Source organism: Barbus barbus (genome assembly GCF_936440315.1).
Source record: "Barbus barbus genome assembly, chromosome: 1".
Lineage (NCBI taxonomy): Eukaryota > Metazoa > Chordata > Actinopteri > Cypriniformes > Cyprinidae > Barbus > Barbus barbus.
The window spans coordinates 10,877,484-10,904,118 of NC_136729.1; the positions used below are offsets into that span (position 1 = coordinate 10,877,484).

Sequence of the window (26,635 nt, forward strand, 5' to 3'; positions counted from 1 at the left end):
TCCTGTAAGGGGGTAGGTTTAGGTGTAGGGCAATAGCACAAACAGTTTGTACAGTATAAAAACCATTCGGCTGTGAAAAAATAGCAATTTTTACATATGATTTACAGTAGATTTTAATAAATATCAAAAATGTAAAAGGTGTGCATTATAGTTGACACCTAGTTGAACAGTGTACAGTTGTTTTTATGACTGTAAGTCATTCTGCTCATATGCTATTGAAGTTAGAAAAATGTATACCAATATCGCATGTAACTTTGGAGACGGTCCCTAAATATGCGAATATCGAACGTCCAACGTCAAGCCAACTTTATGCCAGTTGACACCCATATGTCTTAAAATGAGAGTAACCTGTTCCAGCTTTTCGAGGACAAAAGGATCTACAGCCACATCAAATGTAGCTGCTAACTGACCTAAAGAGTGTATAGAGGAATCTACTCTGAAGAGAATATAATCAGCAGATAGCATACTACTAATTTGAACAGTGTCAGCTAGCCTTCGCAAGTCTCTGGCAACTGTTAGCATGATGACTAGTGATGGGCGGATCGATCCTAAAGTATCGATACTTTTGATACTGATGTTGTATCGAAAGGATCGATCCTCACATAAAAATATCGATTCTAAAGTGCATTTTTTTTAAACCACTAATTTTATTAAGACATTCTGTGCATAAATAAGCTTTTAAGTGTTAGTCTAATTGTGTTAGAGTGATTTCTCCTGCTCGATCAGAACGCAAATGCTGAAAGACAAAACCAATCAATCACAGACAGCGTGACTCATGGCTCAGTCACAGTGTTTGTTCAAATACAGCTACGCTTCCCAAAAGCATCAGAAGCATAAGTAGATCTTTATAAAACATTGCCACATCATTACATTACATATCATTGTTACTATGTATAAAATTAATTCTGAAAAATGCATCACGGTTTCCACACAAATATGAAGCAGCAATAATCAGAAATGTTTCTTGAGCAGCAAATGATAATTATTTCTGAAGGATCATGTGACACTGAACACCGGAGTAATGATGCTGAAAATTCAGCTTTGATCACAAAGGCATTTTAAATTACATTTAAATATATTAAAATAGAAAATAGTAATTTTAATGGTTATGGTTATATTTCACAATATTGCTCTTTTTACTGTATTTTTGTTCAAATAAGTGCAACCTTGGTGAGCATGATGTTTATTTTAAAAATATTACAAAATCTTACTAACCCCAAACTTGGTTTATGTAATATTTATTTTAAATAGGCTAGTTTGTGCAAGTAAATTTATTTAAACTGGTTGTTAAAAGTTCAAGTGGATTGTGTTAGGTTCTGTAATTGCTGTTAATAAAAAAATATGCTAAAGTTTCACCTTTAGAAGTACAGCAGCCTGGGAGCCTGTTACAAAAATTAACCATGGTTTTATTACAGTAACCACAGTTTACCACAGTATTTGTAGTAAAACTGCAGTAACCACAAATTTATCATAAAAATAATAATTTTAGTACTTATGGAACACAATGTTTATTTTTCATGAGGTACCCTCAAAGGTGCACATTTGTTATTTACCCTTAAAGCATGCATACTTGTATGGTACTAATATGCTCCCTTTTAGGGTAGGTGCACCTTTGAAGTTACTGCCCCAGTAAAGGGCTGAAATACAATTTATTTTATTTCTGAGTGTAAACAAAAAACAAAAAAAACCCATCTAATATTAAGTGAGTATAATTACTGATTATATTTTTTTACTAATTTAAAAGATCAGTTTAGTCCAGGTATCGGTATCGATATCGACGATACTGGGCTTAAAATTATCGGTATCGGATCGAAAATAAAATAAGCGGTATCGCCCATCACTAATGATGACTTCAACCATCTCTCTAAAACACAATGCTGAATCGATGCTTGTCAGTTGCCTTTACGTTAACGGGCATTGCGCAGGCAAACAATCGAATGCAGAACTTTTATAACAATCAACCAATGGTGGCATAAAGACCGCCTTCTCTGATGCTTGATAGACACCCTCCCATTAGCATGTTGAGCTGAGGAAAAATAAATACGGAACTACATTAAAAAATTAATAAACATTTGACGGGGGGGAAAAAAAAAGGTATTTCCCCCAACATTCGTTTAATTTATTTAATTATTTATTTTCTCGCACATTTAATTATTTATATATTTATTTATACAGGAATATGTGGATTTATATATTTATTTATGTATTTATTTGCACATTTATTTATCTATTTATGTATTATTTGTGGATTTATTTATGTATTTATTTATTTATTTGCGTATTTATTTATTTATTGTTTTTGCAGGTTTAGTCCTCTATATTTGTGAGATTCACACTTTTGGCATAAAAAAATTAATTAATTAATTGTGAAATTTCTGTCTTTTCAACACATCACGAGACGAGGATGTATTAAATGAAATTAATCTCTGGTTTTTACATGTATCATACTGCACTCAGTGTATTTCAAGTTTACATGTGCTTGTTTACTTCATATTGCTTTTCATATGCTTATTTTAATCATCTACTGTTTTTCTGGTCATTAAATACTATTACATTACATTATTAACTATAAATCATGTCTCTGTGAAGCATTGTGTTATGGGCAGCAGGATAATCGATACTTTATTTGCTATCAGGAATATGTCCTCTGTCCAAAACCTTCCAAAAGGCTCCTCTTTTATGGATCAAGTCAGCTTTTACAGCTTGTTAAACAATGTGAAATTTTGTTATTTTGAATCAAATAAATACATTTTAAAGTGAGAATGTTTTTGTCTGTGTGTGCTTTAAGTTTCATATAGTTACTGTTACTGAGGTTAATCAGTTTTAGTCGTCTATGGTTTTAATATTACGAAGGACAATAGAAGCAAGGATTTTTTAATGACAGATTGCATTGTAAGTCTATAGAGGGAAGTATTGCACCACTTTTCACTATCCTAACCTGATTCTACGTTATGTTCGCAAGTGAACATTTCTGATAGTTTGGACGATTGGCTATCATACCTGCATAAAATATGAGAAATTTCATTTTTAGTTTAAATCTAATTAATTAGATTTATTTAATTACATTTATTTGTATGTTTGTTTGACAACTGATTACAAAAAAAGCACAATAGCATTATGGTGCTGCTTTTTATTTAAACATTTTATTAAAATTCTTTTATTTTTAAAAGCTCAGGTTTCGGTTTCTTTTGTATTTGTTGTTTTCAGAATAACAAACAATGTACACCTGTGAATTACAATAAATCACGAAAAAAGAAAAACGATATTTAACGATTAATGAGTGATACGCTTATGCAGTATTTATGTATACATATCCATGCATGTGCATGCAAAATTCGTTCTAATAATAAATAATAATCAATGTTGATTTCTAAAGTAGGATAAGCCCTTCCATATTAACTTGGTGCCTCAAAATAAATCCATAATAGCCGCATGCTGCTCCTTGGAAAAAAAAATACTTTATATAATCTCTTTTGATTTTTTTAAAAGTAATTATATACCGGAGCTCAAGTGTCTGTTTCCCGGGAGTTTGTCGAATTCTAAGTGACGTTTTGAGCTTCCGAAGATGACGTTGGAGAAGGGGTTGCGTGCACGCGCGCCTGTATGTGTATGTGTGTGTGAAACAGAGCGGAGGTGAAGAAGAGGAGGATGAAGCAGGGAGCGGAGGATGGGAGGAAGAGTGGTGTGAGAGAGAGAGAAAGAGAGAGATAGGCTGGCTATCAAGGGCTCGTGTGAAGTGTGAATGTCTGGAAGGGGCTTCGATGGGAGTTTTATCGCAGCGCCGAAACAAAGACGCGATTTTTTTACCATCCGGAGAAACATTGTAGCGGAAACTTTAAACTTTTACCCGCCAGAGCGGCAGCGCCGTGCCGGGTCCCGGCTTTGTCTCGCAACGGGGGGGAAGTACGCCAGTACACCCGAGGATATAAAGAACCAGCAGCACTTTGGATACGTATTTTTATCCACACAACGAGAGAATCCGTGATTATTGTGTTTGTTTAGTGGAGTGAGAGAATGGCGGCCAACATGTACCGCGTTGGAGGTGAGTATTATTGTTAAGGCTAACACTAGCAGCAAGCTCGCGGGGGTTAGCATTAGCATTAGCGCGAACGGCTGTTTCCGCCTTAGTTACAATGAGCGGAATCCCGTTGCTAAGCGAGCTAGGCTAGTTTCATTACGGCTGCATTTGGGTTAACTCGAAATTAATTATTTATATACGCATTTAACCCAACGTTCAAATTCACGTGGATGTGAGAACTTGCATCGGGTCGCAAACTACTTCTTTAGTTCTTAGTTTTGCTTCTTTAAGTAATTAACCGCCGCAAGCAAATCAGCTAATTATGAGGGAACCCTTCCGTTCGTATATTCACTTACGATGCTTTTTACTCACTTTTTCGACTTTCATTCAAGTTTTTGTCGTACACGTTGCCTGAACTGTGGCATTCTGTCAAACTTCTGACAGCTCAATTATAGGGAGTCTCACGGAACGGGATGCAAAGACTTTCACTTTTGTCACCTGTTTGAAATGAAACATGGTCAAATTGTTTGTTTTTAGTGATATTTGGTCATTTAGACAGTTTGAACTTGGTGAACCTAGATTTAGAGTTCAACGAATGGTTCAGAACAGGAAAACGACTTAAGTTAGCTCACAAGTGGCACTATAAGGTCATCTATTTCACAGTCATATAACTTACTGTGCAAAAAACAACTAGGCAAGTATAAAGCATTGTGCAGTTCAGAATATGTGAAATAAGGAATAAGAACAACAACAACAAATATGTAAAAATAAGAAAATGTGTAAAAATAAAAATGCAATATTTAGTGTTACATAAATTTAAAGAACTTTAATTGATTATTTTCATAAATTTCTTTTTTTGTATTCTCATGTTTGAAAGGGTTTCATAGTCCACTGTGAAATAAGGTAATACATGAGGGTTTTGTTTTAGTTATTTAGTTTTGTGAATATAAATCTGCCAAAAATCTGTAAAAACAAAAAAAAGTTATGTAGTTTTTCAAAAAATATATATAGGTTTTGCAATTAAAGTAAAATTTCATAAGGTTCTGAATTTAGTTTTTTTTTTTTTTTTTTTTTTTTTGTTATGTCCATTTTTAAGTCAATCCAAAAAGAAAGAAAGGGCAATAATAAAAAAAAAAGTTTTACATGTAAAAGTTGTATACAATTAAGATGCTGGCTGTCATACTGTGTAGGATTGTATTGTAATGATGGTTTTTCATAGATACTGGCATGCATTTTAGTGCAGTGTTTGCTACTGTTTTAGGAGGTGCAGGTTTAGGTCATTGAACTTGACCTCCTATTCTGGCCCCAAGCTCTTGCATCGCTACTTTTTCCCTCTGTGATCTGAACCTTTATGACTAAATGCTGTCGCCTCGCTCTGTTTCTGGTTTACCTATCAGACTGTGTTTTTGTTATTGAGCTTCCTAGAAAGCATTAGTGACCGATCGATATATCAGCCAATATCTACGGAGTAGTGCTAGACTGATATATTGGCCAGGCTGTATTATTAGTCGATATTTGGCCATTTTGAGAAAACTGGTATCTACCAAGCCAATAACTGTCTTTTCTGCTGTATCTGCTTGAAAATTCTGTTTTTAGAAAATCTAAATTTATTTTTTTTAATGATTCATCTGAGCATGTTAAATGTAAAAAAATAAAATAAATTTTATTTGAAATCTTTAATTAAAATCAGTGCTGTCAAACAATGAATCGCGATTAATTGCATCCAAAATAAGTTTTTGTTTACATAATATGTGTGTGTACTGTGTATATTTATGTATATATAAATACCAACACATGCATGTATATATTTAAGAAAAATATGTTGTTTAAATATTAAATATATTTATGATATAAATTAGGGATGCACGATATTATCGGACTGATATCGAAATCGGCCGATAATGACTTTAAATGTAAATATCGGCATCGGCCTGACATGCAAAACATGCCGATATATCTTGCCGATAAGGGGAAGGGGTTAACTCGCATGTGCTCAGGGTCTGCTAGCGATTAGATCACGTTAGCAATGTGGCTCATTCTTGAAGCAAATTTTTGTCTGAATGATGAATAGATTGACTGTTTTGGATCGCTGCATTTAATGTGTGAAGGCATGTACAGAATGACGCGTTCGGTGTGGGATAGAGTAAACAGTTATAGCACAAGCAGAGGCAGCAGTGACAGCCTCCCCCGGGTCCTAATGCCCGTTCGGTAAGTAGTTTTAATAGTAGGGGCGCAGTTGGCCTACTTCTAATTAAATTAAAAGTAAAATAGCCTACACAAATAACATTTAGACTGTGTTTCTGATTAAATAAAGCAGTAATTGATGTAATAAAATAAGTATGTTTTGATTTAATGGTCAGAAGCTATAGCTTACATGAAAAAAAATAAATCACAAACATGACACTTGTAAATTAAATAATTTTATATATACTGATTTATTCATTAATGTGTAACATTTTATTTTTTAAACAAATCATGAGCTCTAAAAGATTTTCAGAATTTTTACAACTCTTTTGTTTTAGACCATCTACAAATGTTAAATCTTAAAATAAAATATTAGGGTTAACACTGCATCTTTCTGGGGGAAAAAATGCAGCGATTGATATAGTTGATTTATATTTATTTTCAAAGCTTCAATGTACTGTTAAAAAAACCTTTATTATTTTTTATTTAATTCTAATAAATAAGTTCTTGTTAAAAACTAACCAAAATTAATAATATTTTGCTTATAATTTCTGCACAGGAGAGACTTGGTGTTGTTTCCAAACAAAAGGAAATATATCGGTATCGGCATCGATATCGGCCAAAATGAGTTGAAAAATATCGGCATATCGAATATCGGCAGAATTCCAATATCGTGCATCCCTAATATAAATTATATAAATATATTTTACTTGTACATATATACATGTAAATATTTTCAAAATATATGCTGTATTTATATATGCATAATAAATATACACAATACACTCATTATGTAAGCAAAAACTTTTATTTTGGATTCGATTAATCACAATTAATTGTTTGACAACACTAATTAAAATACCATAACTTGACCTTCTGAGACCTCCTTTTTTCATTCATTTAGTCCATTTAAAGTCCACCACTTTCTTATAACAGACTGCTACCTCACATTCAGACCTTGTCAATGGATAATAAATGGTTTCTGTTTCCATTGTTTTGTAGTGAATCACTAGAATCGGATCAGATATGCACAATGCCGAATAGGACATTTCAAAATCTTAATATGAAGTGAAGATGATCTGATATGCTCCTCTTGCCAGAGTCCATTATCTCTTAAACACATTTTATTAAATTGTGTTGGCTTAAGTTCTTTTATGAAATTATATTACTTCGAGGACACTCTAGAAGAAACTCTTAACAGAATGAATTAATCCTAAATCTATTTTATAATTTCTATCTAAAGCAGACTTTAAAAACCTGAGGTCTGTAAATTGCTCTTTTATACTATTTCAATGTGTTACACACCATGAAAACAGCCAAGGGAGCTGGCATGGTGTTAAAGCACCAACCAACAGTCTTTTGTAGTGGGTAATGAAGATAGAGATTCACTTGAAGAACTCATTGTAAAATGTAGCTTGGTTTTTATGTGATTTGATTTCCCTCACATCTTCATCACTGCTCTTTGAACAAACATGAAGCATGCTAAAGGGTGAGGGTTTGTCCTTTCTTTTGTGGTGCATTGTTCAAACAAGGCAAATGCAACCACACTGTTTGTCAGCAAGAGAGAATTGAAGTGTGTTTCATACCAGCACTATAATTGAAATGGTTTTGGTTCAGTGAAGCTAATGAAGATGCAAAGAGGATGCTTGTCAAGTGATGCAGATAGAAAGTTCTGCTCGCACGCATGTGGGCAAATGTATATATCCAGTGACATTGTGTGGTCTGTTAAATGAGCATCCTGTTTAAGAGATAATGGACTCTGGCAAGAGTAGCATATCAGATCATCTTCACTTCATATTAAGAACTTGGGTGAGATTTTGGAATGTCCTATTTGGCATTGTGCATATCTGATCAGATTTCAGTGATTCGCTACAATGTGCATATACTGCCAGACAGATGTTTCATTTTAAAAATCTGTCTGCATTTAAATCTGCGTTTTGTAGTGCTTTACACTCATCGTCGACCGTTATGGGGTTTTTAAATGGCAAGAACTTTTAAATACTTGTAGTGAAAAAAGTGAGTGACGTGACCCATACTCGGAATTCGTGCTCTGCATTTAACCCATCCAAAGTGCACACACACAGCAGTGAACACACACCCGGAGCAGTGAACACACACACACCCCCAGAGCAGTGGGCAGCCATTTATGCAGCGGCGCCCTGGGAGCAGTTGGGGGTTCGGTGCCTTGCTCAAGGACACCTCAGTCGTGGTATTGAGGGTGGAAAGAGCGCTGTACATTCACTCCCTCCACCTACAATCCCTGCCGGTCCGAGACTCGAACCTGCAACCTTTGGGTTACGAGTCCAACTCTCTAACCATTAGGCCACGACTTCCCACAATGGGATTTTTATCCAGATCGACTTAAATTGCTTTCAAGACAAGTTGAACCTTTTATCAGTTCATGCATCATGTGCTCCCTGGGAATCAAACACAAGACCTTGGCGTTGCTGGCCATGCTCTACTGTTTGAGCTACAGGGATGTAATGGCAATAAATGTAATGCATATTATTAATGATAACAAATGAGATATACAAAAGTGCTGATTTAAAATACCACTCATTTTGCACTTATATTTGTTTTGCAATATTATGAAGCCACAAACATGATATGCAGACAAAATAATCTTTAATCTTTTTTCCTGCATATCATGTGTGGGGATCCATAGAATATGGACTCAGAATTCACTGAAATAATTGGAAACTCACAGACTGAGCATCTTAAAATGACATTCACGATTAACCTGAAAATTGTTTTTTTTAAAAACCCAGCCTTAGTGACGACAAAGTACGCCATTTGTAGGTATTTTTCCCTCAAAAAGTATACACGCTTGTAGACATTTCTGGTTTGAGCATGCTGACCAGCCCGAGACAGCAATATTGGCTGAATTGATGCGAGTCTGAGAAGGGACTGGCTCTGTTTTTCCAGAGGATTGTTCAGGAAACTTCTCATTCATTGTGTTTAGTGAGGCTAGTAATGCAGAAATGACACATTTCACCTTTAAGTTTAGTTGGTCTGCTATTTTTGTCCCTGTCAGTATCTCGAAGCCTCAGTGGATTTCAGGTGTGTCTGAATACCAGATGCCATGAGCTAACAATACAGCACATCCCTGCTTGAAGAGCAGATGGCTAGACCCTTTTTCTCCTTGAGGGAAATTATTGATCCATGTGGCCCAGCCTCTCTTCACTGTCTCTCTGATTGATGAAGCTCATGAACTTGGGAGAGAGACCTCCATTTTGATTTATCCCTTGCGGCACGGCTTAAGAACATGGCTGAGCAGAGGCGAGAACAGAAAGCATTAGTCTACCAGAATGTCCAGAGCTGACCAGCCCAGACCAGAAGAGAGAGTGATTACATAACTGAAGTGATGTGTTTTGTGTACACATTGTTGACCGTGCCTCATATGTTCTCGCGATATTGACCCATACCAGTGACCCATGTCACCACATATATGGTTTGCGTTATGGAACTTCTGCACAATAATATAAATGATTTGATTGTTCGTGTGTTTAGTGATGGACTTCATATTTTTTCTCCACACCTTTGGATTTTAATACAGTACTTCTTCGATTCTGAATGGTCCTATTGATCAAGTGTTACTGACCCCCTGTTTCAGCACTGATCAATAAGGATGCACATTATATCGGTACCATATAATTTATCAGCTGATTTTTTTTCCCCCAACTTTGATCGATATTGGGCATTTTGTGCATGCTTATTTTCCCATTTTTATGAAGTTTCTTATGTTCACTTAAAGTTAATGTTTAAAAACATAAATTTAAAATTGCAATTAAATGCAATCTTTAGTTATTGAAAAAAAAAATTAATAGCCATTTTCACACTGTATGTTGTGACTAAATGCATTTAAAACAATTGATTTAAAAAATTTTTATTGTTTAATGTTTCATTTAGTCAAAATGGTATTTTGGTATGTCCATATTTGTAATATTGGTGTAGCTCTGTTGATTATGAATAGATTTTAGAGTTTGTTCACAAAATCCAAATTTCATTAAACCAATCTTTATAGTGTTTGGCATTTCACATATGCATGTTATATGGAAAAATGCTTGTTTATTTATTCATTATAAATACAGGTCCTTTTCAAAAAATTTGCATATTGTGATAAAGTTCATTGTTTTCTGTAATGTACTGATAAACATTAGACTTTCATATATTTTAGATTCATTACAACACAACTGAAGTAGTTCAAGCCTTTTGTTTTAATATTGATGATTTTGGCATACAGCTCATGAAAACCCAAAATTCCTATCTCAAACAATTAGCATATTTCATCCGACCAATAAAAGAAAAGTGTTTTTAATACAAAAAAAAAAAGTCAACCTTCAAATAATTATGTTCAGTTATGCACTCAATACTTGGTCGGGAATCCTTTTGCAGAAATGACTGCTTCAATGCGGCGTGGCATGGAGGCAATCAGCCTGTGGCACTGCTGAGGTGTTATGGAGGCCCAGGATGCTTCGATAGCGGCCTTAAGCTCATCCAGAGTGTTGGGTCTTGCGTCTCTCAACTTTCTCTTCACAATATCCCACAGATTCTCTATGGGGTTCAGGTCAGGAGAGTTGGCAGGCCAATTGAGCACAGTAATACCATGGTCAGTAAACCATTTACCAGTGGTTTTGGCACTGTGAGCAGGTGCCAGGTCGTGCTGAAAAATGAAATCTTCATCTCCATAAAGCTTTTCAGCAGATGGAAGCATGAAGTGCTCCAAAATCTCCTGATAGCTAGCTGCATTGACCCTGCCCTTGATAAAACACAGTGGACCAACACCAGCGTCACTGACTGTGGGTACTTGACACTGGACTTCAGGCATTTTGGCATTTCCCTCTCCCCAGTCTTCCTCCAGACTCTGGCACCTTGATTTCCGAATGACATGCAAAATTTGCTTTCATCCGAAAAAAGTACTTTGGACCACTGAGCAACAGTCCAGTGCTGCTTCTCTGTTCAAAAGTGGCTTGACCTGGGGAATGCGGCACCTGTAGCCCATTTCCTGCACACGCCTGTACACGGTGGCTCTGGATGTTTCTACTCCAGACTCAGTCCACTGCTTCCGCAGGTCCCCCAAGGTCTGGAATCGGTCCTTCTCCACAATCTTCCTCAGGGTCCGGTCACCTCTTCTCGTTGTGCTGCGTTTTCTGCCACACTTTTTCCTTCCCACAGACTTCCCACTGAGGTGCCTTGATACAGCACTCTGGGAACAGCCTATTTGTTCAGAAATTTCTTTCTGTGTCTTACCCTCTTGCTTGAGGGTGTCAATGATGGCCTTCTGGACAGCAGTCAGGTCGGCAGTCTTACCCATGATTGCGGTTTTGAGTAATGAACCAGGCTGGGAGTTTTTAAAAGCCTCAGGAATCTTTTGCAGGTGTTTAGAGTTAATTAGTTGATTCAGATGATTAGGTTAATAGCTCGTTTAGAGAACCTTTTCATGATATGCTAATTTTTTGAGATAGGAATTTTGGGTTTTCATGAGCTGTATGCCAAAATCATCAATATTAAAACAATAAAAGGCTTGAATTACTTCAGTTGTGTTGTAATGAATCTAAAATATATGAAAGTCTAATGTTTATCAGTACATTACAGAAAATAATGAACTTTATCACAATATGCTAATTTTTTGAAAAGGACCTGTACTTACTTTTTCTTTTTTGTCTACTACAGATTATGTGTATTTTGAAAATTCCTCCAGTAACCCGTATCTGATTCGCCGAATAGAAGAACTCAACAAGGTGAGGTTGGAACATGTTATTATGTTGTCATAATTTTTGATACAAAATATCATACTTTCTTCTTTTCTTTTTTTCTTTTTTTTATGCATGCAGGATTTTTTTTTTTTTTTTTTGTCTTTTGTTTATTTGGCCGTGACCTGTTTTTGACCAGTATGACTTATAATCTGGTGTGTCACTGTTCTTACAGCCTAGAGTCAGACTAACTGTGATTGGTTGGGGCTTTTGATGTCCACCAATCATTTATCATACATCATAAAATGCATGTGCAGAGATTTGAACATTGTATTGAACATGGATGATTGACATATGCCAGCACTCTGCTTATGCATTGTCACTCATGGCAGCATAACAGTCTGTCTCTCTGTTGTGCATTGCTAATGCTCAGCCATCATGCTGTTGTCTACTGATTCACACTGGGCTGTTTGAGTTGAAGATCCAGCCGAAAGAGACTTACATGATGCTGAGAACGACACAGGCATGTTTCGTGGAGCAGGGATTCAAATACTTTATATAACCTCATTTTGAAGGGCTATGAAGCTCAGCAGGACGGGTAAACTAATGGAAGTGGTGTCTGTGTTCAATAAGTATACGTGTCAGAATTACGTCAGAATTCAGTGCTGTCTTGAATATACACAACTCTAACCCACACTGTTGCATTGAGTAGGATGTGGTTTTCATTTCCATATAGAGTGGTTCATTTTCAGTGCTGGAAAATGAGTAGAAATTTAGTTATTAATAGGGCTCACAACTTTTTTTCTTGGCAGCTTAAATATTGGTGCATTTGCATGTAAATCATAGGCAGTATCATTCAGTTCACGTTTTACTTGAAGTTATACTTAAATTGTGGGTTTTTACAAATGCATGACATGAAGACGGTAAGAGCACTTAAAGCACTTACTTTACACACGGTATAGAGATAATGACTGTGGGATCTTTTTTGTGAATGGTCTGTCTCACACCGTTTCTCTTTGCATGTCTCCTTAAGACTGCCAATGGAAATGTAGAAGCCAAGGTGGTCTGTCTCTTCAGGCGGAGAGATATATCCGCCAATCTGAACACTCTGGCCGATAGCAATGCAAGTGAGTACCTAACTGTTTCAGTCTCCTCCAATTCACGCCTCTTCACATTTAAGATAAAGATACGGTGTCACTATGTAGATGTACTATTTGCAGTGAAACACCAACTAGGATTTTCAGCTTTAAAATGCTTTGGGAACAGGATTTAATGCACCAAAGAGGATCAATCCATATATAATTAAGTTGCATATTATATGACCTTGCATTTTTATGTATTTGAAGTCTTCAATCCGAATGTAGAAGCAGATGTCTGCAAGAAAATCCTAAGATTTTTGTTGATTATATTCCTCTATGAAATTATGAGAATTTACATTCTACACTGAGTTGTAGGGAAAATCTGTGAAATTATGCCGAACAGATTTAAACTGATCATGAAATCAAAACTGACAATTCTTTTTTTTCTAATTCATAATCTTATCAGATGCCCATTTTCCATAAATTGATATGATTCTTTAGGGTCTTATGAAAAGTCTATAACATACTTTGGTTAAAATTTCTCAAAGGTAGTGTAAAATAACACCCAATCTCTGAATGGCTTGATCTGAGAAAGGGGTTATTATTTTGTGGAATTAAAAAAAAAAAAAGCACTGGGTGGATTTGTATCATTATAGGGTGGTTGTGTACACACACTGCCAACACACATTTATGTTTATATTTATATTTGTTATATTTATGGTAAAATGTCTCAGTGGAGTAATACTAGTCTTCTGTATTGATGGTTGAGAGTGTAATTATCTGAAATATTTACTTATTTACTAAATAAACACTCAAAGGGCAGTGCATTTGTAGAATGTTTGAATTGCATGCATTTTCCTTCTAGATATTTCTGTGCAGGTACAGGTACCCCCCCTGTCAAAACAGAAGGATTTAGCTGTGGGACACCAGTCTACACAAGCAAAACTAGATCACTTCCATTAGAATTAGGAATGGACAGGATGGTCGACTAGTAGAGCAATCATAGATTTTTTTTAAGGGTTTTTATTAACTTTAAGCTCTCTAAGAAGTTGCATCATTTTGAAATACTAGTAATTTGAGACACATACTGCTAGACTTTATATCGCCTGGTTTAAGTAGTGTTTCAGGCATTAAGTGTAATCATCACTATGTTGGTTTTGTGCAATGAAATGTTTTAGATATTCAGCATTATGTGAGATATATATTTGAGTATCTGTCAATTGTCCTGTTGAAAGAACTTGATTTCTTGGATTCAGTTTACGCTGCTGTTGTTCTTCACACATACGGATAATTGTCACAATGAGTGGTGCAAATTCTCATTAATAAACGTAACATCGAAAAATGTCTGGAAACCGATTCCGATGTGCTCCATTTTTAACGTCCTATGAGAGCGCCCTCTGAGAAATGCATTTGATAGGGTTGCTTTGAGACCGACTAGCTGATTAGTCATTCAGACAACCCACTGACTAGTTGATTTTGAAAATGTGTTGCATTGCACATCCCTAATTATTTGTGTATCACGGCTGCAAACATTCCACATGTCTGAAAGATTTTATCTCACCTATGTGCCTGAGGTAGTGGTTCATTTATATGTAAATTTTGTGTATGTGAACTGCTGTAAACCTGTTGTAATTGTCAGTGTAGTGCATTTACCTAACCATTCCAAAATAGGGTCAGGTTTGAGTTGAGGAGGTTGCATTGACATGGGTTGGAGTTAGTGCTCAAATCCCTTGCAGTCATGAGAGGTCAATGTCTGCTTGGCCGCCCGTTTACTACTGAACGTATCCTCCAATTTATGTCGTGGCACTCTAAAGCACCAGCACTGTCCTTTTACACAAGATCAGGGCTCCCATTTACATCACCTCCTCCCTTCTCTACCTTATGCCCCCCCCCCCCCCCCCACCTCCTGAATGGGCTCCTCTGTGCTTAACCTCAGCTGCCATCCTCAGAACAAAAGAGCCTTCATGGGACCCACCGGGCCACGGTGCTGAAAGGGTTAACATTAGGTTAACACTGTCTGGCTGCTGTCTTTGTCAAGGAATGAAAGTGTTTATAAACGCATGTATATGTGTGCGTGTTTGGCTCTGACAGTGTGCAGTTATGATGGATTTGTCGTATATGTGTCTTGAGTGCTCGTCTGCTTGTGCATGTGTGAAAGAGCTTGTGGCATTTTTTTTTTAATGCGTACTTGTGCATGGGGGGGGGTTGTTACTCAATGGGGGGATGGGCGCCTCAGGTTTATTGCACAGGGTTTCCCAGTAAAGCTGGCAGGGACGCATTGGCCAAGGGGAGAGAAAGGAGGGGGCAGGGGCACCGGGGTGGCAGGAGGGGTTAATGGAAAGGGGTGTGGTTTGATATCCCGCCCTCTTCATTGACAGGGTTTCCTTCAGCTACTTGCAGGGGTGGAGTCCGGTCAGATCAGCTGATAAAGTCCTGCCAAGTCTCCTCCCTTCACATGAGCATCTTTTTAAGAAATATCTCTGTTAGCATTGCAAATTGGTGTTAAAGTCAAAAGTAATGATCTTGAAATGCATTCAGTTCAAGTCATTTTGAGTTGGACCTGCATCATAATCGTTTACTTCCCTTACAAGTCAGCGGTTCTCATGAAGGATATTTAAGTTACTTGTATCTGAATGAGTGTGAAATTGATCACAACCATTACTTATTACCTAAAGTGACTCTAGATTTGGTCTGTGTGTGTTCTGAGAGGAAGCTGGTTCACATCAGAACTAATTAAGGCCATTAGCATCACACTCATGTGTTTGCGTGTGTGTATTTTAGGAGACTTTGAAGAGGAGTCCAAGCAGCCTTCAACGTCAGAACAGCAGAAACACCAGCTCAAGCACAGAGAACTGTTCCTGTCTCGACAGTTTGAGTCTCTCCCTGCCACACACATACGGTAAATACACTCACAGCGCTCACAGACACAAACATCTCTGTATTGAATGGTGTAATCCCATCAGAGCTCAGACTCTGTATATAAGGCAATTGATTTGTAGTAATAAAGTCTTATTTATACCATGCATGTTTTGGCTTATTGTTTTTCTACAGAGGAAAATGCAATGTCACACTTTTGAATGAGACTGATGTTTTAACTGGCTACCTTGAGAGAGAGGTAAGAGTCCACCTGTAGGACAAGAGCACTCACTGTGCAGTTTATCATGGAGTGTCACAAAACTACCTCCATCACTTAAGCCGTGATTGAGAGACAAGCCATAACATGACAAGTGAATCTCATGAAATCTGTTAAAAGTTCTGTCGTTTCACCCCTTCAATAAAAAATTCAAAAACATTTTATGCTTTAGGTAAACAAAGCTTGTTTTTAAGAACAGATTTGTTTTTGTGTTGCTATAGGAATTAAGGTAATTTGTGAGTTTGAAAATATTTTTGAAAAGTCTCTTTTGCTCACCTAAGCTGCATTTATTTGATCAAAAATACAGCAAAAAACTAACATTGTGAAATGTTATTACAATTTAAAGTAACTTTTTGTTTTTAACTACTTAATATAATTTAAAATGTAATTTATTCCTGTGATGATAGAGCTGAATTTTCAGCAGCCATTACTACAAGAAACATTTATTATCAGTGTTAAAAATAAATTGTGCTACTTCATATTTTTGTGGAAACCATGATGCATTTTACATTATCTGATGAATAGAATGGAACAGTAAAGACAAAATTGCTCTGTTGGCTGTGGAGTCAAGACATTTACAAATATGATTAAAAGATGAATATGAGACAAAACTACAGAACATCACATTTTATTATTGGGTTATTAAACACACAGATGTTTTACCAGCTAAAAAGTTCAGCACTTTTCGAGTTTCATCCCTCTATCTGATGTGAGCATAAGTATTGGAACAGTTGCCTCACAGGTCTTTCTAAGTGATCAGCTGTGTCCTGTTGCATTAATTCTTCAGATATTAAAAGCAGGGAATGTGTCGTATCAGTTATATCCATTACTTCTGTATTCTGAATCTTGCATTCAATGATGATACACACAAACCAGGATAAAGACGAGGGAGCTGACTTTGAGAGAAAAGCAAGCAATTTGGATGCTAAAAGAAAAGAGGAAGTCAATTAGAGCTCTAGCAAAAACAAAGGGCATGGAGAAATCAAGAGTTCGGAAACCACCAGCGACACCAGCAACCAGCTACGACCTGATCGGCTGAGAAAACAACAGTAGTTGATGACAGACAAATCATAAAAGCTGTGAAAATGAATCCTAAAAGACGTGTCTGTAAAATCACCAACAACTTCCAGAAAGCTGGGGTGATACTCTGACAATCTACTGTCCTCAGGAGTCTTTGACACAGAATTACAGATACTACACAGCAAGATGCAAACCTCTGACCAGCACCAAAAATAGAAAGGCAAGATTAGAGTTTGCAAAAAAGCACAAAGGTGAGCCAGAAGAGTTTTGGAACGGTGTTTATGGACCGATGAGACACAGATGAAACTTTATCTAAGTGATGGGAAAGCAAACATGTGGAGAAAAAAAGCCAACTGCAAATGATCCCAAGCATACAGCCTCATCTGTAAAGCATGGTGGAGGTGGTGTCATGGCATGGGCATGCATGGCTGCCTCTGGAACAGGCCCTCTCAACTTTACTGATGACTTAATGCATGATGACAGTAGCATAATGAATTTGGAAGGGTACAAAACCATCTTGCCTACCAATATTCAAGAAAATGCCACCAGATTCATTGGGAAGTGCTTCATATTGCATCAGGACAATGACCCAAAACACCCTGCCAGTTCAGTCAAGGAATTTATAAGGGCAAAGAAATGGAAAGTCTTAGATTGCCCAAGTCAATCTCCAGATTTAAATCCGATTGAACATGAATTTCACCAGCTGGAGAGGAGAGTAAAGGCAGAAACTCCCCAAAACAAGCAACAATTGGAATTGGCCGCATCAAAGGCTGGGAAAAGCATTTCAAAGGATGAGACCAAGAGTCTGGTGATGTCTATAGGTCACAGACTCACTGCTGTGATTGTGTGCAAGGGATCTGCATCTAAATCATAGCTTTTAATCTTTTATATCTGCCTTATGTTCAACTGTCCCAATACTTATGCTCACATCAATGAGCGGGATGAACTCTAAAAGTGCTGTTTTTTTTTATTTGGTAAAACATATTTGTTGAAACGGCTAATAATAAAATGTGACATTCTGTAGTTTTGTCTCATATTCATCTTTTAATCATATTTGCAAATGTCTTGACTCCACAGCCAACAGAGCAATTTTGACAAGAACGCATTTTGGTGTGTATATATATTATTAGATAAGTGAACACCTTTTGTTGAATTAAAATGATGTCCCATTTGTTCTGTAGGACTGTTTCTTCTACTCTCTGGTGTTTGATCCAGTGCAGAAGACCCTGCTGGCTGACCAGGGCGAGATCAGAGTGGGATCCAAATACCAGGCAGAGATCCCTGACAAACTGGCTGAAGGTCAGAAGGTTTTAATATCTCCGCACCTTGGTGTTACTAAAACATGGTCATTTTGATGTTAACTCATTTTAAGGAGAGGTGTTGAATGGCTAATTCACAATTGATTTCACTAATTCAAAACCAGTCATTAGTAAGTGCAATGTTTTCCCCACTCATCAGGTGATTCAGACAATCGAGTGCAGGAGAAGCTTGAGACAAAGGTTTGGGATCTTAATAACCAGCTGAAGGATCCTCAGATAGACCAGTTCCTGGTGGTGGCACGGTTAGTATTTCACTCTTAGACTGACTAGTATTGATGCTTCAAAATTGTTTTATTCATTAGCTTGACGTTAATTCAAATATTGTGTACTTTTAGGGCTGTTGGTACATTTGCACGTGCACTAGACTGCAGCAGTTCAATCCGCCAACCCAGTCTGCACATGAGCGCAGCGGCTGCATCTAGAGACATCACGCTGGTGAGAGAATGAAAGCAACCAATCACAATCTCTTTAACTACTCACGAGAGCGTTTCATTCGCTGCCACCTCACTCCAGTTTTCATGCACATCTGATATTCACACTGTCCCGTCTATCTGTAGTTCCACGCCATGGACACTCTGCAGAAAAATGGCTATGATCTCGCCAAGGCCATGTCAACGCTGGTGCCGCAGGGTGGCCCGGTGCTGTGCAGGGACGAGATGGAAGAGTGGAGCGCCTCAGAAGCCATGCTGTTTGAGGAGGCTCTGGAGAAATACGGCAAAGACTTCAATGACATTCGCCAAGACTTTGTGAGTTTGAAACACCGTACTTGAGCATTTGCTCTCACACACACTGCACTATTTGGGAAAGCTCAGAATATATAAATGAACATTTTATTTTTTGTTGTCCCACAGTTGCCCTGGAAGTCATTAGCTAGCGTGGTCCAGTTCTACTACATGTGGAAGACTACTGATCGTTACATTCAGCAGGTAACAAACGGCATGGTTTTTTAAAAACCAAAATAAATCTTCATATGTTAATATTTATGTATGGATACGAATGTTATTTAAACCATGTTTTTCTCCCCAGAAAAGACTAAAGGCAGCAGAGGCTGACAGCAAGCTGAAGCAGGTGTACATTCCCACCTAGTGAGTATTTAGTGTCACTGCACATTTTTTTCTTTTTATGAATTCAAGTGGCACTTTCCAAGTATATTCCACAAATTGGTGTCCCTTTAGTGTTTTGTTTGTTTATTTTAAAGGAGTCATATGATGCGATTTCAAGTTTTCCTTTCTGTTTGGAGTATTACAAGCTGATTGTGCATAGAAAAGATCCCTGAAGTTGCAAAGACTAAAGTCTCAAAACCAAAGAGATATTCTTTATCAAAGTTAAAGGTCCCGTGGCATGAAAATGTCACTTTGAGGTTTTTTAACATTAATATGAGTTCCCCTAGCCTGACTATGGTCCCCCAGTGGCTAGAAATGGCGATAGGTGTAAACCGAGCCCTGGGTATCCTGCTTCGCCTTTGAGAAAATGAAAGCTCAGATGGCCCAATCTGGAATCTTCCCCTTATGTCGTCATACGACGAAAGGTTACCTCCCCTTTCTCTGCTTTGCCCGCCCATGAGAAAAGGAGCTACGACCGTGCGAGGAGAGCGAGAGACATCATGGCTTGCAAACGAGCGAAGCATTGTTTTGCGTCTGAGTAATAAACTGTGCATATTAACAGACAAATTATGTTCATATTTAAAAGTCCAAACAGTCAGTAAGCGACAGGTGCTTGGAAACGCTGTTTTGTAAATGATTTATTGATGAGTGCTGCTTTAAGGCAAACTGAAAGCGTTGCTTCTCTGCCGCTCGCTGCTCAGAACAGACGCCGAGAGAGGAGACACTGCGCCGGGAGAGAGACCTCGCGCTCGCGGGGCAGTACTGGAGACATCTTCCAACTGAATGATAAGGTTTTTTTGTTTTGTTTTTTTTAAGTCCCTAGGTTTGTTAGTATGTACCCGTTATGGGAAAAAAAAATGCCTAAAGGGTCTGAAAGTTACTAAATATTGTGCTAAAGTCGCGCTCGTGTGTGTGAGACGTACGCGGGAGCTGATGGCAGCGGGTGGTGGATATTGTTGCGGTCCGCCCAGGTAAAGTCTATGTGTGGGAAACACTGGCCGTATCTAGACACAATATTTTAACCTAACCATTCGGAGACGTCCTGCTGTAGCCGCTGAGTTGCAACTTCTTCATCCGGTGCTTCTCCATCCAGATCAGATTCTGGGTCAAACTGAAAAGCTTGAAGGACTGCGTGTCTACGAGCCATTGTGATACATCCACTGTCAACATTAGCGCATGGTACCGTGGCAACAAGCTGCAGGACACACACCCACCCTCCACCTTGCCCCGCCTCTCTCCTTATCATTAGCATTTAAAGCTACAGACACAGAAATGGCACGTCCTAAGGAAAGCTCATTTTGGGACTGGCTCCTAGTGGCTGAAATTCTGCACCAAGGCTGAATTTCGGGAATGAGACTTCAGATACAGTACTAGGGACCACTTAGGCCTATATAAAAGCATCCAAAAAACAGCATGTCATGGGACCTTTAAGACTCTGCCATGCCCCCCTAAAACGGCTCATTCAAACACATCCCCACATGTCTGTCACAATGTGGAAATATTTGCGTAATGCCGCCCAAATGTTCACGCAAAGAAAGAAGCTGTGGTTTCAGTAACCACAGTAGTGTTGATGCAGCCATGTCAGGGAGACACTGTTTCAATGCAAAAGCACTTTATTTGGCCTTCCGAAAATACATGCATTTTGGAATCATTAAGATTACTTACAACTAGGGCTGTCAAATTGGATGAAAAACTAAATTCTAATTTTGTACTAAAATATTATAAAATATATTCTAATTTAAAAGGCATAAATTCTGTTAGGGGGAAAAAGCTTTTGGCTTCTCTCCTGAGGCCACAAGAGGGCGCATCGAGCAAAATATTACCATACTAATGCACGTTTCTTCAAAGTAGGGCTGGGCGATATGAGCAAAAATTAATATCTCTGTATTTTTTGGCTGATTTGCGATATACGGTATATATCTCGCTATTTTGTATTTGGATTAAACAAATAAAGTGTATATAACCATGTAGGCATATATAATGTGCAAAAAGGGTTAAAATCACATGGACGAGTTTCATGAACCTAGGAGAGGAAGTAATTCTGACTTTGCTATGACAATCTGGCACTTCTGAATCAGTGACTGAATGTTTTGTTATTAGTTTCATATTTGCTATCGACTGCTCAAATGCGGAGTTTTGCACATCGTGTGTGTGTGAGAGAGGGAGACACATACGAGCAATGAGCATCATCACTGTGTTTGTGTCACGCAGACTCTTCCCCTTTCGGGCTTGAACACGAAATAAGAACATTATTAACTGACTTTGCATTTATTTTGAAAGCTGAAGCTCACGATTATGAAAAGGGGCGTTACATTTCTGACTCGTGCTTGTGGTGTTCGGCCAATCACAATGCACTGGGTCAGTTGGCCAATCAGAGCAGACTGCGCTTGTCGGAAGGAGGGACTTTGTAGAAAACGAAGTGTTTGAGAGAGGCGGGGCATAGAGGGCCTACAATAATGTACAATATTTGAAAAATAATGTTTTTTTTAACATTAAAGTATGTCAACATATTCTGCTACACCAAATAATGATCTTTAAAAAAGCATCTTATGACCCCTTTAAAAGGCTCAAATCCCCTTTTTTTTAAAGAGTGAATTTTAAAATAGATTACAGTTTAAGTTTCAAAAGATTTCATGTGATGCTCTCCACGGCTGCATTTATTTGGTCATAAATACAATAAAAATATTTGTATAGTGAAACATTACAATTTAAAATTCCTGTTTTTTTATTTAAATTATATTTTAAAATATAATTTATTTCTGAGTTGGTAAAGAGGAAGTTTCAGCAGCCATAACTGCAGTCTTCAGTGTCACATAATCCTTCAGAAATCATTATATTATGTTGATTTTCTGCTCAAGAAACATTTCTTCTTATCAGTGTTGAAAACAGCGGTCACACTTTATATTAGGTGGCCTTAACTACTATGTATTTACATCAAAAAATAAGTTCATATTGTATTGCAAAACACTGTTGCTGCTATTGAGGTGGGATACGGGTAAGGTTATAGACAGGTTTGGAGGTATGGGTAGGTTTAAGGGTGGGTTAAGGTGTAAGGCATGGGTCAACAGTGTAATTATAAATGTAATTACATATAGGTATTTTTAAATATATAAGTACAATGTAAAAACATGTATGTACACAATAAGTGCATTGTATCAAATTATTAATTTCAATGTAAGTACATAGTAGTTAAGGCCACCTAATATAAAGTGGGACCTAAACAGCTACTTAATATTTTTGTCTGTGATAATTTTTTGAAAGTTCAAAAGAACAGTAACAGAAAGTAACAGTAAAATTCTCTAGTGTCAATTTTGAGCAATACATACTTGCTGAATAAATGCAATTTTTTTTTTTTTTTTAACTCTTACTGACACCAAATTTTTCAGTAGTAGTGTGTTAAACTGTTAATGAACACTATTAGCACAGAATGAAAAGTAGCTATTTACTTATCTAGTCTATGTATACATTTAATGTTAGCTTAAGATAATTTTTCTTAATATTTTCTTCAATTAGTTAACTTCTTTACTGTAATATTTTTTGTCTGCTGTTTGAGAATCTAAATTTTGTTTTCTCCTTCAGCACCAAACCCAACCCCAACCAGATCAATGCACCTGTAAGTAAACCTGGCATGAATGGTGCCACCGGCTACCAGAAAGGCCTCAGTTGTGAAAGTTGCCACAGTGAGTGAACTCAAGTATTTAAATATAAGCTCAGTTATTCCTGTGCATTATAATGACTGTATTGATCTGTTTGAATTTCTACTCCTCCAGCTGCCCAGTCCCAGCAGTGGTACGCATGGGGCCCTCCCAACATGCAGTGCCGACTATGTGCATCCTGTTGGATTTACTGGAAGAAGTACGGTGGTCTTAAGACCCCTACTCAACTAGAGGGTGCCACAAGAGCTGGCTCAGTATGTTAACCCTTTCTTTTTTGATGTACCTGTTTACTGTATTTTAAAATATTTAACGCATGCAAAAATCAGTAGTGAGAAATCTAGTTGGTTTCATCAGTCATCTTGGTGGCTTAAATTATTAATTATTATGATGGATATTAAAATTCCCAAATTGATTACTGGAGATCATATTTCTTTCCAATAGGATGCAGCTCCACGTGGTCATATGACCCGCCAGGAGGTACAGGGCATGTCCCCGTTTACCAGCAGCGCAGGGAGAGCTAAACTTCTGGCTAAAAATCGGCAGACCTTCATCCTGCAGACCACTAAACTCACTCGAATTGCCCGTCGGGTGTGCCAGGACATCCTGCAGTCCCGCCGAGCAGCTCGCCGTCCCTACGCTTCCATTAATGCCAATGCTGTCAAAGCAGAGTGTGAGTAGTCAATGGCAAACATACACACTTGTTTTTTTCCCTCAATATTTTTTTTTTTTTTTACCTCCAGATTCTTTTTTGACTGTTTCTTTTTCTATTTTTAGGTATGATAAGACTTCCTAAAGCAGCAAAGAGTGCTATGAAGAACCGCCTTATTCCTCGACCGTCCCTCATCGATATAGTTAAAGAATTGGGTATAAATTCAGTATTCAATCAAAACCAAATTGAAAAACTATTTTAACATGGGGGAAAAATTGACACACATTGCCTTTAATGATGAGACATAAGTCAATTGTTTGGCACGATGTTATATTTGAAAACTGATCATTTGACTTCTCAGATTTTAATATTTTGAGTGATTGTGCTTGTTTTATTCTTCAGCTGTTCAAGCTCCTTTGAAACTCAAAGCCCCTCGAGGTGCTCCAACCCCTATCAACCGTAACCAGGTTAACCAGCCTCGGAGCGCATCCGCCCTACTGGGCAAAAGGCCCTTCGACAATGTGAGTATCACATACAAAGACACGTTAACCTTCCCGCAGGTGGAAAACGGTGTACACAGATCTAAGCGCTCTCATTGGCTGCAGGCTGGAGGTAATTCTTTGTCCACCAATGGAAGACCGTTCGCATTGGGAATGAGAGCAGCCAACCAGTCAGTCATTAAGAGGCAGAAGGTCAGTCAAGGAGATGCTCCGAATCCAGTGGTGTTTGTGGCTACGAAAGACACCAGGTATTTTTCCAAAACATCCCATCAACATGCTTTTGCTGTTTCCTGCGACTGATTCCACGTATATGTGGTTTACAGAGCCCTGAGGAAACACCTCACTCAGGCTGAGATGAGGCGGGTGGCCAGAAAACCACACCTCCCGGTCAGAATCAAACTTCCTGTGCCGCCCCGGCCGCTTCCTGTACCCATCATACCCCCTAGCACCAGCGAGCCAATCGTGTTGGAGGACTGAGCGATGTTCCAGTAGACCACATCCATTGCCAGAGCATGTTAAACCCGCCATCGTCAGCTGTTCTTCTTTATTCCTCGTCTTCTGTTGTACCCCCAGATCCCATACGCACACCACACTCGCGTGCTCGGGATGATGACGTACCGCATACTCTTACACCAGCATACACCACACTTCATAGCGTTTTACTCCCAGTGTTATAGTTAAAGGGTTCGGTGCCCTGCTGTCCTGTTGCTTTTTTAAATTGCAAATACTTTTAACTGTGTAATTTAAAGCAAATCATGTTCATTCTAAGATGGTGGAAAAGCACACTTTATTTTTCTCCAGTTCTGTCGTTATTTGTATAAATATTAACAGGATTTTTCAAGAGTTTGATTCTTGTGTGTATGGAAAGTGGCATTTAAATGTGTGAGGGAGTACATGGTCTTTTACCGTCATTTTCTTTGGTTGCTTATGTTAAAAATAAAAATCACGCTTTTTCATGCTATATAGACAAATAAACGATTGCGCTGCTCATTTTATTTCAGCCAGTACTTGTGGTTCCAGCCTTTCAGGTCTAGCTGAATTGTGGAAAGATGGTATCATGAAATGCATTGCAGCAAAAGTATTGCTCGCCATACAAGCAGATCTGCAGTCGAGTTGGTGTTTATTGATAACGACCTGGTTTCTCAAACTCAATTTGTTTTTTTTTTGTTTTTTTTGTGATCATGGATCAAAATCTCCTGCAGTGTAGCTACTCCAGTCAGTGATATTTGAAGGTCTCGTAGGTCTTAGTATGAAAACACGTTTGATGACTTAGGAAGGCTTCTGGTTGTAGTAAAGTGTTGAAGGTGTTCATGAATGTAAGGCGAATCTTGGTTTGAGGTGGTTGGATGTCGCAATAAGTTTGGCCTGTTTTGTACCTCAATAATTGAGCCTTTTCCATATACAACATCATGAACAAAGCCATAAGAGTTTATTTTCCACGTCTGCTTTTTTCCAAACATTTGATGCACTCACATTTGTGTTCTAAAGGTCTTGTGGGCTACTGGGAAGCTAATGTTAGCAATTGTAGATAATGAGAGGGAAGAGATGGTTTTGAGTTTTTCTAGTAATGACTCAATTATAGGCTGATATTGATGCATATTTCCCCCTCAAGGTTTATTTTATTTTTTTTTTTTTTGTGCGCAAACTGGATCCAGTGAGATGGAAAATGTTTTGGAGTTTTCCTAGACATTGCTCAACTATAGGCTGATATTGATGCATATTTTTGCCTTATGATTAAGCTTTTTCTTTTTGAGCTGAATGGTTGGGCTTTTTTGACAGACTTGCTGGCTTGAGATTAGTCAACGCAAAATTTCATTGTAAATCGTTCCCTCGATTAGGGGTTTTGTAATGTTTCTTAAACAAATGGAGCGTGCACTGCACACTAAAGACACAAATAAATGTTAACATGTCCCCTTTTAATTGTCACCTGTTTTTTATGAAGGGGGTTCATGACCCCACACTGTTTTGGCAAAGCATGAAAAACAAAAACAAAAAAAAGCATGTTAACATTGATCTCCATTATGGGATAGAGTTGGGGGAGGGAAGACTGGTTGATTTTAGGGTTTGATTCAAGGATGTGAAGGATTTCAGTTTTATATATCACTGAGAAATTTCTTTCAACTCACAACTCAGACTTTTTTTTAATATTCCAGTGTCTCTGTATCCTTTAATGTATCTTGTGATAAGAAAATAAAGATCTTTTGTTTGTGGTCCTGATCAGGCAATGTTTCATGTTTCTTTAGAGCAGTTACATGGGTATTAATTTATTTGCACTTGTAAT

The 26,635-nt window shown here is 37.7% G+C and overlaps 1 protein-coding gene across 2 annotated transcripts; it reads left to right on the forward strand.

Moving 5' to 3' along the window:
- The first annotated feature begins 3,553 nt into the window (after window positions 1-3,553).
- On the forward strand, window positions 3,554-26,572 carry LOC306868635 (metastasis-associated protein MTA2-like). 2 transcript variants are annotated; one of them, XM_079414894.1, is made up of 18 exons: window positions 3,554-4,042; window positions 11,876-11,943; window positions 12,929-13,022; window positions 15,756-15,873; window positions 16,026-16,089; window positions 18,309-18,426; window positions 18,586-18,688; window positions 18,782-18,881; window positions 19,004-19,192; window positions 19,298-19,372; window positions 19,473-19,531; window positions 23,129-23,229; window positions 23,320-23,459; window positions 23,647-23,875; window positions 23,980-24,069; window positions 24,257-24,375; window positions 24,460-24,602; window positions 24,678-26,572. In XM_079414894.1, exons 1-18 carry the CDS (start codon window positions 4,015-4,017, stop codon window positions 24,829-24,831), a joined length of 1,992 nt encoding a protein of 663 aa, XP_079271020.1. In that variant the 5' UTR covers window positions 3,554-4,014; the 3' UTR covers window positions 24,832-26,572. The 2 variants fall into 2 exon arrangements, with proteins under 2 accessions (XP_079271020.1, XP_079271019.1); XM_079414893.1 differs by having other exon boundaries at window positions 24,257-24,602.
- The last annotated feature ends 63 nt before the right edge of the window (window positions 26,573-26,635 follow it).